The sequence below is a fragment of the Lissotriton helveticus genome, chromosome 1_1, assembly GCF_964261635.1.
Source record: "Lissotriton helveticus chromosome 1_1, aLisHel1.1, whole genome shotgun sequence".
NCBI classification, from domain to species: Eukaryota; Metazoa; Chordata; class Amphibia; order Caudata; family Salamandridae; genus Lissotriton; species Lissotriton helveticus.
In genome coordinates this window covers 552,999,301-553,017,179 of record NC_136057.1, presented here as the reverse complement: position 1 = coordinate 553,017,179, position 17,879 = coordinate 552,999,301, and the positions used below count along the sequence as shown (strand labels likewise).

Genomic DNA, 17,879 nt, shown 5'->3' with positions numbered 1-17,879 from the left:
TTGCAGTAATTAAGCTCCTGGGCCTAGCCCAGATAGTCATCCTGCCAGAGGAACAGAATACACCCTCACATGCAAGGTCTTTATCTCAGCTCTTGGAGTAAGTTCACACCTCATCAAAAGTGCTATTAAGCTCATGAGTGACAGCTGAAGATCATGCAAATTAGCCTCTAGAGGCTTTAGGCAGGGACAAGATACATTTCTGAAAGTCCATTTTCAATGATATTTATTACAAATCCACCTTCACCAGTGAATTGGGGTTGTAATAAACATTTCAAAAAGCCCAAAAATGACAAATAGCGTTCAGGGTATTTTCACTGTAAGGACAAGTCTAACATTAGACTTTTCCATATCCTACTTTACCACTCCGCCTGCATTATGGGCAGTGAAGCCTAGTTAGGGGTGACTTACTACTATTTAAAAGGAAGGTTTTTAGTCCAGTCAAAAGAGGTTATTTTGACAGGTTAAATTTGCGATTTAAACTTACACAGACTACTCATGTCATGTTTGTATTATCGCTGCAGTAGGTGGCACATTGGATGCTGCAGCTTAGCGGTGATACTTCACTTACTGATACACTTTGGAGCCATATAAAAGGGGACTTATAGCTAAGTTCAATATGCCAGTGAGAGGTATGCCACTTTCATATTTATATTTATATATATTTATTTATACAATTTCTAAAGCGCACTACCACCTAACAGGCATCTTGGCGCTAGTAACTCCGAGACCATATCAACACAGGAGGGGTCAATGCGCAGGCCTAGTTCTTAGGGAATAGCCAGGTTTCAAGGTTCTTTCTGAACGCAAGCAGCTCCTTGTTTTGCCGCAGTTCAAGAGGTAAAGTGTTCCACAGCCTGGCTGCAGCCACCCCAAATGTTCTGCCCCCTGCTCTAACTTTGTTGAAGCGTGGTACTTTAATTGACATTCCTCTCGAAGAGCGGAGCTCTCTGCCCGGAACGTACCACTCAAACATTTGCTGAAAAGAAGTCGGTCCTTTTCCATGCAAGGCTTTGAATACTAGACACAGAGATTTAACGTTACCACTGGTTAGCAGCAGGAAAGCTCACAGAAATCTTCAGCCAATTGAATCAGTCAAGGCAACATTTTCAGGGTCCAGCATGGTCATTCCCAACAGATTTCACCTTGGACGTGGTTTACACAAATACACTCTAAATGCTGTGCTATACTATAACTCTGGTAGACATCATTCAATGTCGTTGTTCTATGGAAAGTGTTTCTGTACAAAAATTGTTTTAGCAATACTAAGATTTTTTTTTGCTCTCATTACATTTCACTGGAATAACTTGAAATTTACCCTCCTTCTCCCCTTCTGTCAATGGCACGCTGGCAACACTTGCAACAGGTAATGCTAATCGTTCTCCCCTGTTGCCAAAGTCATCCACCTAGATTTCTCCTGCCAATAGCTTATGTTTTCAATTGATACCTATTGTTAGCTGCCGCAGTATTCCATGTATTGCCAAGAGTACCAACACTAAATAGTAGTATCATCGTCTATCTCTATATCGGGTTACTTTGATCATAAGACTTCGACGAAACTTATCTGCTTGACTACTCAAAATAATGCATTTTTGATTATTTAATTACTTTTTAATAGATCGTAAATCAGTCTTGAAATGAAATGCACTCTAGAATTTAGCCCTGTTTTATTGTCTTAATGTTTTTTTTTTTTTTTATACCTAGGACCAACTTAATCCATTCTCTACTTGTGCATGCATTAAACACATAGGGCAACATTTTTTGTAAAAACTGCAACAACAAAAAACCCGCTAACTAGAGCACATTTATATTTAACATACCTTTTGGTAATTGGCTTGCATAGGGTGTTTTTGATTAAACCATTTTTGAATTGTGCTTTCCTTTAATGGCCCTATAATTCCTGAATTCCTGTGGATTTTTGCCAGGGTGGTGGCATCTGGAACCATCAGAACGAGGCCTAATTAGGAAAAAGAAGGTCACATGAAACAGCTGGACCACTGAAGGGCAAAGTAATGTAGGAAAGCGTATGCATTAAAGAAAACCTTTATAATAAAATGCCAAAAATATTCGTCCATCGTCATTTCAAAAGTAAATCGTGCTTAATACGCAAATGACAACTTTGCAGCCAAAGTATTCGCAAAGCTTTTAAATTACCATGTTTCAAACTAGGGTGAATTATGAACCCAATGTCAGCAAGTGGGCAGGATCTCTAAACGACATCACAGAAAATAACGTTAACATTAGTTTTAATAACAGCCTACTCGAGAGAGTCGTGCTGCCCGCTGACACAGATGTTTGCACTTCTGCTCTGAGGTCATTCACTACATCGGCCTGTTCAGTGCTCCTGCATAGAATTTCTTAAATATGAATGTGTATTTCAGATGTGTGTGGAGTTTCAATATACAAGCATAGCCTTTCGAAGTTCTCGATTATTGGCCTAAAAGTATTTTGTGGGGTTTCCCACTAAATTGCACTAGCGTAGTTCCTCGTTGGCGTACTGGTAACACTGCCTCACGAACGTCAATATTTCCGTTAGTGCTAAAATGGATGCGTCCGATTGTTAAAGTGATTAGACGCCACATGGTAATGAGCAATGTCAAATGAGTGGGAATGTTAGAACAGCTGTGATTGGTTCTACAAATCAGTGAGCTAGATATGATGAACAACAGGGACTCATTTCACTGACGTACTATTTACTGGGTGCAATATACTGAGCGCAAATTGCGCTCAGTATTTCTGAGCAGTAATGGATTTTAAGAAACAAACGACTAATAGGTCAGCTCTGAGTTAAAATTCAAATCTGACCGACCGCATGAATGATAATGTGGTACCTTGCAAATGGCAACTTATTACGATTGGAGCCCAATGCAGGTATGGAGGCCTGCTTGAATCAGCAGACCACCTTGTCTGTGATTGCCTTTAAGTAAAACTAACTTTTTATTTTAATGCAAGCTTTTTTTCATGACAAGAAAAGTTGTATTTCTTTTTTAAGTTGAAAAGTTGGACCACTGGAGCAACATTTTTTTACATTCACAAAGGGAAAGGCAACCCAAGGAGACCACTTTCCATTTGCAAGTGCTTTACCATCCCCTATGAGGTGTAGCTAAAATTTCAACATTTTGAGACTGGATTTAAGTCGCAAAACATTGATTCATATAAAATCCAAGTCATTATTTGAAAGGGGCACGTACAACACACCCTTCCCACACCTAATTCTTTTACATTTGGAATCCCACTATAGGTGTCTGAAAAGTTTTCCAACTTGTAGACAGGGGTTCGTACATCTAAGAAAGCATTTTAACATTAGCAAAAGCCGAATTGGAGCATTTGTAACAGTTAAAATGCTTAATATATTTGGCCCTATAATCCAATATTTGAGACTGCAGAGATATAGCTATTCTTCCCACCAATTCATTTCAGATTGAACATCCAATTGCATAAATGTTATCTGTATTGCTCTCTAAACTAAAAATAAATAATTATATAATACTTGTAAAACATCTAAAAAAAAGAACTCCTGGAAAGGCCAAATATGCCCTACCTTGAAAACGTGGTCCTGGAGATAATAAATACATTTTTTACATCAGAGTCAGCTCTAGTGCAGCACCTCGCACTGACCTCTAGGAGTGCTATGTATAGAAATAGCTTATGAATTTAAAAGCAACAGATTCAGACTTTCTTTTTGTGTTGAGTCATTTTCAGACCAGTAAGAATGTCTTGATAACTCTGGTGATTAATGTTCCTGTTAGAGAAAGTTCTGAAATTCGCTGAGTGCATAATTACGATGCCTAGCCCTAAAAAGTTCCTGCCCTCATTGGTAACGGAGGGTCACGCGCTGCTCGCCATTCAAGCGCCACCTTATTTAGGCTCCATGGTTTTGAACAGTGCCTGTTTGCCTGAAATTCGCTGAGTGCATGATTACGATGCCTCGTCCTTAAAAACTGCTTCTTCCTTTAAAAATTAACTTTGTCACATGATTACTATGCCGTTTTTTTAAAACTGTTGTGTATTTTAAAATGTTCATTCGGCTTCTTTTGCACACTCTCCTGCTGACTCCTACCTGCTAGAGGCTCTCCGCCCTCGCCTCCCGCTATTCTTGCCAGCGCCCCGGTCCATCACGGGTTTTCTCGTTTGTTTTGGAGGGCGCCGGCATACATTTGGAGTCCCTGCCCTCATTGGTCATGGAGGGTCACGCGCTGCTCGCCATTCAAGCGCCACCTTATTTAGGCTCCATGGATTTGAACAGTGCCTGTTTGTCTGAAATTCGCTGAGTGCATGATTACGATGCTTCGTCCTTAAAAACTGCTGCTTCCTTTAAAAATTTACTTTGCCACATGATTACTATGTAGCTTTTTTAAAACTGTTGTGTATTTTAAAATGTTCATTCTGCTTCTTTTGCACACTCTCCTGCTAACTCCTACCTGCTAGAGGCTCTCCGCCCTCGCCTCCCGCTATTCTTGCCAGTGACCCAGTCCACCACGGGTTTTCCCATTTGTTGTGGAGGGCGCCGGCATACATTTGGAGTCCCTGCCCTCATTGGTCACAGAGGGTCAGGCGCTGCTCGCCATGGAAGCGCCACCTTATTTAGGTTCCATGGTTTCCTTTGCGCTCAGCGGACGCGCGCAGCGGGCGCGCGCCGAAGTCGGGCCTAAGTCAAGCCCGTCTGTGTCCGTCCGTGCTGAGTTCGCGCCAGGGGCCAGGGATGCTGGCCCCCTCCCTACCCTTGCTCAAGTAAGCGCCTTCTACTCAACCCAAGCGCTATTGGCACTAAACCCGCTCAGAAAGCCATGCCATTACTCTCTCTGCCCTGAGGCTTTCTTAGGCACTTTTTGTTGCAGATGCAATTCTAGTTGCCCTAAAACACCGAATGCTTTGAAGGTGCAGCTGGAAACTGGGGTGTGTAAGTCCCCCCCCCTAGGTTACTGAAGAAGGCTTTCTTATTAATGCGAGATCTTTAATTAAAAATAACATTGTCTTCAAAGACTTTGTCTCATTAAGGAAACCCTCCTGGGTATTTATTACTGAAACTTGGGCTTCGGAATCCTCAGGTCCTGATCTCATTGATGCAATCCCTAAGGGCTATGCCCTGACGAGGATGGATAGAACTGGGCGAAGGGGAGGAGGTCTAGGAATACTACATAAAAGCTCTTCCATTTGTTGAACCGAGCACCTCTCTACTCCCTCACATTCTTTTCAGGCCATGTACTTCTCCATTAACTCTACTCCCTCAGTTTCTTTCTCTGGCCTCTTTTTCTACAGACCTCCAGGTCCCAGATCTACCTTTAGTCAAGATTTGATGAAGGTGTTAGAATCTTTTATCGATAGATCTAACCTCACCCTTTTAGGTGATTTTATTTTCCATCTGGAAAATATGAGTTCCAGAGACACCCTTTCCCTGGTTGAAACCCTGGATTCATGCGGCCTGACTCAACTTGTTGATAGCCCGACTCATGTAGCAGGCCACATGCTTGATGGAGTTTTCTCCAATGATCCTAGACTGAAGGCAGGCACCCCTATCCCTCTTGCCTGGTCTGATCATTTGGCCGTGCCTCTGGAGTTTAAAGTCCATCATACTGTCTCTTCCCTCTCGGACCCCAAGAAATGGGAACTCAGAAGGAATTTTAAGCAGATTAATAATGAGAATCTTGCCCCATTTATGAATAGACTTAGGCCTGTTACAAAGAGGGACACCAACTCCGCTGCTTTGGAATTTTCTAACACCATTGCGGGGGCCGTGGACATCCCGGCCCCTGCCAAACAGCATTACTTTGGTAGAAAGAGCCCTTCAGCACCCTGGTTCTCAGATAGACTCAGACTGCTAAGGCAGGGATGCAGAAAACAGGAGAGGCACTGGCGGGCTCATCTTGACCCCATGGACAAGGAACAACACAAATGTCTCCTAAAAGAATACAAGCTAGCAATAATCGATGAAAAAAGGGCTTATTTTGTTAATTTGACCGCCTCTTTGAACTCTCCCAGAGACCTGTTTAAGATTATAGACTCCCTCTCCGTCCCCCAGGCTGTGGATCCCATAGTGGAAACCCAGGAGCTTTGTGACAGAATCTCAATTTTCTTCCACACCAAAATTGTAGATATCTATGACTCCCTTGAATCCCTCAATCTTGAGCTGGGTTCCCCTTCCTCCCCTGCCCTTCCCACAGCTGGGTCTCGGGTGAATGAGTCCTGCGCTAGCTTCTTTTATTTCCCTCTCCTTACCTTGAAGGTGATCAATCAGCTCCTTGACAATACCAAATCTGGCTCCCCTCTGGACCCTTGTCCGCTCAAGGTCTTGAAGGCCTGTAGGGAAGTGGCTATTCCCCCCTTCTAGAGGTGATGAATTTAGCAATCACGGAGGGAATCTTCCCTCCTTCATGGAAAATGGCGGTCGTTACACCTCTCCCGAAGAAGGCCTCTTTGGACCCTGGGGTGTTGAAAAACTTCCAACCTATCTAGTTTCTACCTGCCCCCTCAAAAATATTTGAATCTCATCTTAATTGCCACCTAAGCTCCTTTTTGGATGATTCCAGCCTGCTAGATGCCTCGCAACATGGCTTCCGAAGAGCCCACAGTACTGAATCTGCCCTTACTGTGGTCATTAACAACATCCGATCGAAGGTCGATAAGGGCCATACTGGTCCTGCTCGACCTTACAGCGGCCTTCGACACCCTGTCTCCCTCTATCCTGGTTTCTCGGCTTAGGGAGATAAGAGTCGGAGGCCCAGCCCTGAGCCTCTTGGCCTCTTTCCTCAATCAAAGAGAACAAAGGGTGAAGTTGGGCGAATTTCTGTCTCCCTCTAAACCTGTGCAGTGTGGGGTCCCCCAGGGATCTTCTTTAAGTCCCACACTCTTTAAGATCTATGTGGCCGCACTTGCCAGGGTAGTAAGATATTTTGGGCTTGAGGTCTTGTCTTATGCCGACGACACCCAAATTATGGTCTCCCTCACGCAGTCTGTGAGTGACTCTGCCCTGAATTTCAGGAATTATATGGAGGCAGTATCCCAATGGATGATCCAGAATTTTTTAAAGCTAAACGGAGAGAAGACAAAGGTCCTGATTTTTGGGGGCAATCAAGACGTCAGGTTGAACGACTGGTGGCCGGCCTCCCTTGGGGATTGTCCCCTTCCCTCTCAATTCGCCAGGAATCTGGGGGTTCTGATAGATACCTCACTTTCTTTTTACCGTCAGGTCAGCAGGACTGTTTCCACCTGCTGTGGTATTATCAGGATCAAGTATAAGGGGAGTGTAGGAAACGCCTGCACTGCTTCCTGTGGCACTTCGGTTGGAGACTAGGGCTCCTTTACATGCATTCCAATCGAAGTGATCAAAATAGGAGTACACAACAATGTCTTTATGATCAGTAATCCATTTCAGGATGAATTTATTATGTAGGTCACATATTGCCTCATAGTGACTGTATGGCAAAACTGTACACGCAATTTATGGTTCAACAGCATCCAATTGTATCAATAGTGTCCCTATGCATTTCGGGACATAGCCCTTCGTCAGGGGATAATTTACAATCTGAAAGTAAAAAGCTTAGTATCAGGAAGGGGAGCTATCAGCCACAGTATATATACATCGTTAGATGATAACTAGTCAAGGAAACAACTGGGTAAATGTCCAAAACAGTGGGTTGATGGTAAAGGTGGGTGTCACAGTGAATGGAGTACAGAACAACAGCACCAAAGTAAATGAACTCTAAGAGCAACCGAAGGTTAGAATGTGAAGTCGAGCCAAAGTATGGGTGCATTAGTATGAAAGCCACGTGATTTAAAGGGTAAAAAACGGGCCTAATCACTCAAAAGAAAAAAGATGCACACTTAAAGAAAGCAGTGAAACCGTAAAGCCCATGATAACTAACCAGAGTACACAATGTGAGAATCGCAAGAGCGTGGCCCGTGATAGTAATTGGCGGTGAGATAATCCCGAATGCAGCGGGTCGCATTATCGATAGCATGCCCATGTAAGTGAACTATAAGGAAATAATCCAAGTTAGAAGCTTACCAGGTAAAATGCGTAAGAGAAACACCTAACCGATTTTAGCTCGTAGGTCAGCGTGCCGTGAAGAAACACGGAAGTAAGTAGAGGTAAAGGAAATGAAAGACGGACCAAGGTGAAAAAGAGAAAGAGAGAAAACACTCTACTGATGGAATCGTAAGGAGTAAACAATATAAAGCGAGGCCCCAGAACGGGATACAAAATTTAAATTACAAAAGGTATATAACAATGGATAAAGTATAACGCAAACAAATTACAGGAAATGGTAAACTGAGTGTATAACCTCATAACGGTGGCCATCTTGGAATGGTCTATCAACCCAAAGGGTTCATCTTCAATTATAAACGAAGTAAGGTAGACATTGCAGGAAGGTTGCGGAACCAAGTGTATAATGTATTAAATACAACACTAAAATAGGGTGAACCACGGTATGAACAAACCTACGAATTGTGGAAAATAAAACAAGTGTCAAAAGATAAACTGGACAGGGCAAAAGTAATCAAAGATAAAATAGTGAGATGAAAGAAACTAAAAGAGTGTATAGGGATGAAGGTTAAAAAGGTGAGCAAAACAATCAAAAGAAAGGCAGGTAACCAACAGACATAACTGTAATGCAAATTAAGAAAAGTATACATGACGCCACACGAATGGACATTTAAAAAGATTAAGACAGGAAGGTAAAACGAAGGAACAATAGAGTCAGGAAAATTGCTAACAGCAAGCAAGACAACACATGGGTTAGAGGAAACAACTATATTCAATCCTGTCATTCAGGCCTCTTGGCTGGCAGGCATTAAGTCTCTTTATCCATACTGTCTCTCTTTGAAGGAGTCTTTTTTTATTATCCCTGCCTGGTCTCAGCGGTACAATCTCTAAAACAAGGAACCGCAATTAACTCACATTATGATGGTGTGAAATAAAGTGAGCCGCGAGTGGTGCTTTTGTGGTCTTGTTTCTGATGGTACTCTTATGCTCGGTCAAACGGACTTTAATTTTTCTTTCAGTTTTCCCTACATAGGGCAAGCCGCATGGGCATTTGAGTAAATAAACAACGTTCTTGGAATCACAAGTGGCATTGGTTAACAGTTTGATGACCTTTCCTGATGATGGGTGATTGACGGTGTTACCTTTAAAGACGTTATGACAATGACTGCAGTTTAAACATGGTTTAGTACCAGAATATTGGATGGAAGAGTCTGCAGGTTCAGTCTCCAGAATGTTCTTGATGTTTTTGGCTCTCTGGTAAGCGAACAATGGTCTGTGATTGAAAATGCCCTGAAAGTCTGGTTCATAACAGATCATATCCCAATTTTTCAAAATGATGTTCTTGATGTCAGTGCTTCTTAAAGAATATTTAGACACAAACACGGGCCTTTGATCACCAGTGGGTTTGGTGAGTGGGGTCAACAGGTCTTGGCGATTCTTGGCAGCGGCGCGTGATTTGGCTGTCTGTAACGTGGATTCAGGATATTTGCGGTCTCTGTATCGTTGCAAAATCTTTTGTTCCGACAGTTCATAAACTTTACGTTCAGAACAGATTCTTTTGGCTCTTAACAGCTGAGAGTAGGGTAAATGTTTTTTCAAAGCGGTTGGGTGACAACTGGTGAAAAAGAGGGCATTTTTCCTGTCAGTAGCTTTAACAAATAGGTCAGTAGTAAGTTTATTGTCATGTAATGTGACTTGGACATCCAAAAACTGTAAACTGTTGGAGCTGATGGTATGAGTAAATTGAATATGATCATCAAGACTGTTAATGTATTTCAAAAATTCTGTGATTTCTTCAGATTGCCCAATGCAAATAAGAAAAATGTCATCTATGTATCGCCACAGGGTCAAAATGTTGTTAGACCATTTGTTATTGCTCAAGATGTGGTCTAATTCCATGCGATGCATAAAAAGGTTAGCGTAGCTGGGAGCTGCACAATTACCCATTGAGGTACCAACAAGCTGTAGATAGTAGTCGTTATTCCACGAGAAATAACTATGATATAGAGTAAATTGAATGAGTTCAAGTATCAGAACTTTCAGATCGTCATCGATCGGATGAATCTGCAAAAAAGATTCAATGGCTTCTAAACCCCTGTTGTGAGGGATCGATGTATATAAAGCACATACGTCAATGGTAACCAAAGTGTATAAACCGTCAGGCTCCAGAGTCACTCTTTGAAGTCGGTTCAAGAAATCAGTAGTGTCACGTAGATACGTAGACATGGTCTTAACAATGTTCTGAAGGTATAGGTCAATGAATCTCCCCGTAGGTTCATGAATGGAGTTTTTTGTCGAAACTATAGGACGGAAAGGTGGATGATTTAGATGTTTGTGGATCTTAGGAAGCATATGTATGCTAGGACATTTCAGGTGCGATTGTGTCAGATATTTGTGATCTTTATCCGTGATGGTTCCCATTGTCAAAGCTTTATCCAAAATGAGTTTGAGTATGTTAGAAAAAGATTTGGTAGGATCACATGTTAGTTTCATGTAAAGGTTGGCATCTTGAACATGATCCATGACACTTTTGTTGTAGAAATCACTATCCATAACTACAAGGGCTCCCCCTTTGTCCGCTTTACAGCAAACGATGTTGGGATTTCTCGCAATTTGATTCAAAGCTCTAGATTCTTTATTGCTAAAGTTATTGCGCTTGAAGTTCGGTTTTCTGAAACAATCTTTGATTAAGTTCATGGTGATGGTTTCGTATGAGTCAAATATTTTATGGCTGACTGGAGCCAGAAATGTGCTTTTGCTTTTCAACTCCTTACAGGTGTGGCTCATTGGAGTGCTGGTAGGTGGACAGACATTAGTGAAAAAATGACGAAGTCTCAAGGTGCGCATAAATTTATATAGGCTTACTTCCATTTCCAGTTCAGAAGTGTTGTATGTCGGGACAAACGAAATACCTCATTCGAGGGTAGACAATTGTAGGTCAGTTAAAGATGCTTTTGAGATGTTAATCACTAGAGTTTTTTGCTCCTGGTTGCATGAGCTATTGATGTGGTTTTCTCTTTTACGGTTTCAACTCCGCCTGGTTCGACGATGATGGTTGGGCCTTTCCCTAAAAAAGAAACACCAGATGTAGAAGCGCTGGTTTCAGAGATGTTCTCAGAAGGTTTAGGAGGTGCATTATTTCTAGGTGGTCTACCATAAGGGGTGCCACCCCTTTGTGAAGAAGAACCATCAGTAGAACTACCTTCATCTGAGGAAGGATTACCGTACGGTCTTTGTTGTCTGCGTTGGGCATAAACCTCCGCCCAACTGTAGACTTCCCCCAGTTTGTAGTCCATGGTGTCACGTTTGTATTTTGGAATTTTTCTGTCATTTATTTCTTTCGTATATTTGTCGAGTTGAACGGTAATATCAGCTAAAGCTTTATCCAATTCATCTTTGGGCATATTAGCATCAAGGTTGTGTTGAATTTGAGCAATTTCTTTTTCCAGGTCATCAATGACTTTCGAAAGTTCCTCTACTATGAGTATGATGAGGTCTAATGAACAACGGTTAAGGATGGCATACCATCGTTCTGTGAATTTCAGATTGTTCCTGCAGAGAGTCTGCTTCAGAGCTATGCGTAATCCTCTCGGGATGCGTTGATCCTTGTGATATCTGATGAGAGATCCAGCGTGTAGGCGTTGATTAATGATCCTCTTTGAAGTATATAATAGTTGTCTTAACATGCTGGGATTTGAGAAGGTACTTGTGGAAGATAGATCCACTTCCTGAATCAGAGAGTAAATGCGACTGGTTTCTTCAGGGGTAAAACCAAAGGTATCAGCCCGATTGGCTGTGGTGCTAGCAATTTCTTCATAAGACATCTTAGAGTGGGTGCTCGCCAAAGGTGACCAGAATTTTTTTTTGAGAATCAATTAGTTATATGGGGATGGCGGCACTCCTTGGAGAACATTCAAATGGGTCAATGTTATCAGGATCCTCAGAAAGATTGCTCACTACCTCTCCCTGATGCCCGGAAGCAAGCCACTGTGGCACTTGTTTCCTCGAGACTGGATTACTGCAATGCTCTTTATGTGGGTCTAAATAAGAGCCCCATTCATCGCTTGCAGATAGTGCAAAATGCCGCGGCCAAGATGGTCCTCAATCTTCCTAGGCTTTCTTCAGCATCTTTAGCCAGGAAAAACCTTCATTGGCTGCCTATCCAGTCTAGGATTTCCTTCAAGATCCTTTGCCTCGCCAATGGGGCTATGTATGGTTCTGGGTCGGAGGGAATCAGGTCCCTCCTCCACCCTTACACCCCAAGCAGAGCCCTCCGCTCATCTAATAAAAATCTCTTCTTGGTTCCCAAATTTGTAAAAGCAAGATGGGGAGGTAGAGCGTTCTCCATCTTGGTTCCTATGCTCTGGAATTCCCTCCCCCCAGAGCTGCCAGGACAACCCTCTCTTGCGCTTTTTCGTAAAGCACTAAAAACATGGCTCTTTTTAGAGGCTTACCCGTAGACGTGCACCTGGAGAATTTTAGACTATATGACCTGATTGGCGCCTTGATGCCCTTGGGCTAAGTTGCGCGGTATAAGTTTCCCCTCATCAACATCTAGTGGCGGTTTTGACACATCATAAGGTAGCACAGAGGATTTATATGACTGCTGCAAAGAAAGTGTACCATGCAGATTACAGAAAGGTATTTTGTGTGGATGGCCCAGTGGTTACTAATCTTGTCACAGACATCTTTTTAAAACTTTCAGTTCATAATTTACAATCCTAATGTAGCCCAGTGTCCTATGAGCTGTCATCAAAGAGCTACATACAAATTGCATGGTATTGTTTAGAATGTTATGTTTTTTCCACCATCTTTTAGTATACTAATGTTGCTAAAAAAGGGTACATTTGAGTAGAAATGCATTCTCATAAGTAAAGTCAACCTCAACTACCGAGATACATTTGAAATCATGAGTCTGTGCTTCTCGAGACCAAACACTCTTCAAATATACTGCCTACTAGTATGGGTGAAATGTGATTCATTTTCCTTGTCACCCTCATTGTCTTATCTAACATTTTCAGTAGACTGACTTACACATGTATGATTCTTTCTCTCCGTATATTCTGTGTGTGATGTAAAGTGCACATCACCCTACAATGGTACGAGTAGTGCTATAAAACAAATGAAATGCATGTGAAAGAAGTGCAATGGAGAGACAAAGGATACTTTTAGAGGGTTCTCGTGAAAGAATCAGTGGAGAAGGTGGTCTTTGGGGGTAACAAAAAAGAGATTCGAGAAAAGGCAGCCACCAGTGCTAAAGCCGGCCTTGTTTTGCACTTCCTTTCAAAGTATTTTGAAGACATCTGTAATAGCAGGATATTACTTTCTTTTGCATCATATTCATAACTCTCATCATCATCATCAATAAACTTTATTTCGGTCAGTATGACCACTAAAGTACAGTCAAAATACGTACACGTGAATTTTAAGAACAAGAGAAAAAAAGAAGGAAAAAGTGAAATAATAATAGTAAAATACCCTCATAATACATTTACACATTGATATAAAAAATGAGGATTAAATGCATATCGATATATACATTAATATCATACAATAAAAATATAAAAAGTTCACATGCCTATTTTGGTGTTCTATGCTCTAAAATGGAGGACAACTAATCAAACCTCATAGGGTTGTACTGAGCTGTAAACAAGAATTCATCTATGGAAAGTGCATAGCGAAAGTAATAAATAAATAAATAAATCTATTCTAAAAAAGTTCATAAAAAGATGACCACAATCTTATATTACAAATGTCCACACAGTTCTCACGTTAAATTTTGTCCCTCAAAACAGATAAATGAAAACTAAAAATTTAAGGGTACCAATGGATAACCATGGAAAGATAAACTACCCAACTTATTAAAGAATGGAGTAGTTAAGTTTCTATTGTGGGGGTTTCTATTGCCTGTTGTGAAGATTTAAGAAAAAGCTTGCGGGTGCACCACATAGAAAATAAAAAGCCTGCAACTGAAAAAACAATAGGGATACTTGTGTCATGCTTGAGAATTCTGAACGCCTCCATACAATGTCTAGTTCCGAGGTTCCTGCAAATCTGCGCCAGCCAATGTTTTCTTGCTTTGTAGTAGTCAGGGCAGCTGAAGAACACGTGGAGTGCTGTCTCATCAGGGTTATCACAAGCCGGACAATTTGAGGCCAGCGACGGCTCGTGCAGGGCGTTACACCGAGTGGTGACGTCAGGCAGAGGAGGGGCAGGGTGGGGGGTTGCAAAATGCGGGATATGGACGATGTCAGGTAAGTACTGAAAAAAATAAATAAAACTAATTTCGTTACTCGCGCTGCATCGCCAAATGTGATGCAGCGCGCGCAACGAAATTCTTTTTTTTTCTTTTTTTCGGTACTTACCTAACATCGTCTATATCCCGCATTTTACAACCCCCCACCCTACCCCTCCTCTGCCTGACGTCACCGCCGGGTGTAACGCCCTGCACGAGTCGTGGCTGTTTGAGGCTAGGGAACCCTTCCATTTATGAGTGAAACAGCGTAGTGGCAACACCCCATACCTATGCTGAAGGTGAAGTTTTCTAGCGGCAGCTGGTTTAATAACATCTGGGGCCGGCTCAAATAAGTACCTGTCTATTATCTCTAGGAATGCGGAGGTTAACTTGCCTATTTCTGGGCAGCTATGAAGCTGGGCCAATTTGTGCCCCTCAAAGTGGATCTTCAGTTGTTTCCTAGATACTCAGGAGCAGGCAAGCTCAGGGTCAGCCCAGAATTCCCTTAGCCCCATGCTAATAAATGTACTTTTGATGTAGGCTACCCACGGCAATTTAGCAGCCCCCTGGAGATTCATTACCACTAAAAGTTCTTCTCTATAAGATGAAAGTTCTGGGGTTACCCACAAACGGCGCCAATACATTAAAGGTTTAAGAATCAGTACTTCTGATATTGCCATAAGCCCCAAGTCTAATCGAAGGGGAGAGGGGAGTTAATGGGGTACTCTGTGGGAGATTCAACAAATGCCTTAAGAAGTTGTTCTCTACCTGTGGTAAGTTCTCAGGACCAGAATGGCCCCATAGTTCAGCCCCCTATAGTACCCCTCCCCAGGCTTGCACCTAATAGATTTCTATAGCTGGGCTAATTGGTTTCAGGGTGGACTTACAGAAGACCTTCATGATCCCACCTAATGATTGAGCCAGTTTTAGGGATGATTTTTTAATGTGTGCCTCCCAATCCATTTTGTCTGTAATGGTAATCCCCAGGTAAATAAAGGAAGAAACTCTCTCAAGGGGTTTGCCATATAGTAGGGGATTGGGGCATGTGCTCTTAGAACTATTAAATGCCATGAATTTGGTTTTCTGCAGGTTAATTTCTAACCCTCTTTCTCTGCAGAAAACTTCAAACTTATTAAGAATCCTCTGAAGCCCAATGGGTGTTTTAGATACTAGTAACGTATCATCGGCAAACATCATTTCCGGGATCGGACGAGAGGCTAACTTGGGTGCATCTAGGTTTTTTTCAACCAGGAGACAATCTACTAGGCCATTGATATATAAACTAAAAAGAGTGGGGGCAAGGACACATCCCTGGCGGACACGGCGCTTAATCGGGATGGGAGCAGTAAGCTCTCCATCCTTGCCAAACCTAATTTGCGTGAAATTGTCCTCATGAAGCCGTTTGATGAGGAGGGTTAAATATTCGGGAACCCCCAGCTCATGGAGGACTGTCCACTGTTTTTCTCTTGGAACCAGATCGAAAGCTGACTTCAGGTCACGAATACTAGGAAGAGACTGCTGCCCTCCAGACACAAGGTTTTCCAGTACAGCAGCTGTAATATGAGTACTTGATCCGAGGTGGATAGTTTTCCCCTGAATCCGGCCTGTAAGGGGGACAGGATCTTCTGTTCTTCCATCCAATTTTGTAGCCTGAGCAGCAGGATGCACGCAAAGATTTTTTGGGAAATATCAATCAGGCTGATTGGCCTGTAATTGGTTGGCAGGAGTGGTGAGCCTTTTTTAAAGATTGGAATTATTTCTGCACCCAGCCAGCTAGAGGAAATCCTCATACCCTGCAATAGAGCATTAAATAGAACCCAGAAATACGGGCCCAGACAGCTGGCTCGCTGCGGAAAAGGTCCCCGGGGATCTTATCCAGGCCTGGTGCTTTGCCTGGGGCTATTTTCGCTAGGGTTCCCTTTATTTCATTTAGACTTATACCAATACTGGAGCTACTGTCATAGGGATGATCAATGGGGTCAGGGTGAAGGGGAGAGTCAATCCCCGAATGACATCCTGCTGGTGGCGCACCAGGCAGCATGACTTCCTTGGATTAGAGGGATTCAAAATGTTCCCGCCAAACCTCTTCATCCAAGTTCGAGTCTACCGATGTCTTGGGTCCAGAACTATCAGAATTGACAATACCCCAGAAGGTCCTCATATCCCTGTCCCCAAGAGCAATTTTTAATGCATCCCACCTCTCCATTTCCCACTCCTTTTTAGCTCCATAAATAGCCACCTTGTATGCCTTCCTTGCTGTTATAATTTTCAGGCGATCCCTGTCCTTTATTAAAGCTACTAGCATTCTTTTAGCCGTGCGACACCGGTCACTAAACCATGAGTGGGGCTTCCTGACTGGGTGATTTATTTTTTATTTTTTGGGTAGAAGAAGGTCAGTGCAACTTCTCCTAATTTGGTGTGATTTTTTTCCACCTTCTCCATGTCAGGACCATCCCCATTCATGGCTATTGAATTTGATGCCACCAAAAGAACAGGGATTAACTCTTCATACAAGGCGCTCATTTTGTCTTTGGAGTGGCAGAAATGGGGCCATCTCACTCTTCTCCTACAACTGGAGAGAGCTAGTTTTGGATCGCTAGGTTCAACCGGGGGGCGGGGGGAGCTTTCCCAAGATTGAATGGTGCGATGAGGCTGTCGGCTTTGTTGACGATGTGGTGGGGAAGAGGATCAGACGGTGAGCCTGAGTGGATGGTGCTCATGGTCTTGATTATGTCTTTGGTGCTCACGTTGGTCCATGTGGTCAGAAGGTCGTGGTCGGTGAGGTTCGGAGTGTTCGTCGTGGGGGGGTCCGTAGGGTTCAGCCGGGGGTTGAAGCTGTTGTGGATGTTGGTGATCTTGCGGTGGAAAAAGGCAGCGAGGGTGTCCCACAGGGCTTGTGAAGGCGGAATGTCGTTGGTGCAGGAGCTAGGACTGGAGAGTTCTTTCACGATGTTGAAGAGCTCTTTGCTGTTGTGGGCGTTGTTGTCGAGGCGGTCTTTGAATTAGGCTCTTTTGGTGGTCCTGATGAGGTGAAGATGGTTGCGAATGGTGTCTTTGTGGGCTGCGCGGTTGGCGGGCATTCTATCGCTGAGCCAGATGTTTTAAAGTTTCCGGAAGGTGCGCTTGGAGGCCAGGAGCTCCGGGGTAAACCAGCTGGCTCTCTGGCTGGTGTCTCGGTCAGTTGGTTGTCTCACTGCTGCTAAGGTGTAGGCGCAGTCTTCCATCCAGAGTCTGAGGGTGCGGGCCCCATCCCTGGGGTCGGTGGGGCTGGTCGGTGGGTTGAGTGCGAGGTGTGTTTCGAGTAGGTCCTTGGTGACTTTGCCCCAGCGTCGGCGGGGGATCCATGGGGTGCGGTGGTGGGTGACGGGTTTCTGGAAGGTGAAGTGGACGCAGTGGTGGTCGGTCCAGGTGAGCTCGGAAGCGTGGCTGAAGGCAACGTGTGGGCTGGAAGAGAAGATGGCATAGAGCGTGTGGCCGGCGATGTGAGTCGGGGTTGTGACGATCTGTTTCAGGCCGAGGGTGGCGAGGTTGTCAACCAGGGTGGAGGAGTTGCTGTCGTTGTTGTTTTCCGGATGGTAGTTCAGATCGCCGAGCAGGATGTAGTCGGTGGAGGTCAGTGCGTGCGTGCTGAAGTCGGCGATGGAGTTGCAGAATCGGGGACGT

At 43.4% G+C, this 17,879-nt stretch overlaps 1 protein-coding gene across 1 annotated transcript in view; it reads right to left on the bottom strand.

Annotated features, from left to right (window-relative positions):
* The window catches only part of PIK3C2G (phosphatidylinositol-4-phosphate 3-kinase catalytic subunit type 2 gamma), a 2,201,800-nt gene that overhangs the window by 445,307 nt on the left and 1,738,614 nt on the right, over window positions 1-17,879 (bottom strand). Inside the window, exon 24 of the mRNA XM_078674033.1 lies at window positions 1,818-1,954. Coding sequence (XP_078530159.1) covers window positions 1,818-1,954 — 137 coding nt within the window. The remainder of the gene's footprint in view (window positions 1-1,817; window positions 1,955-17,879) is intronic.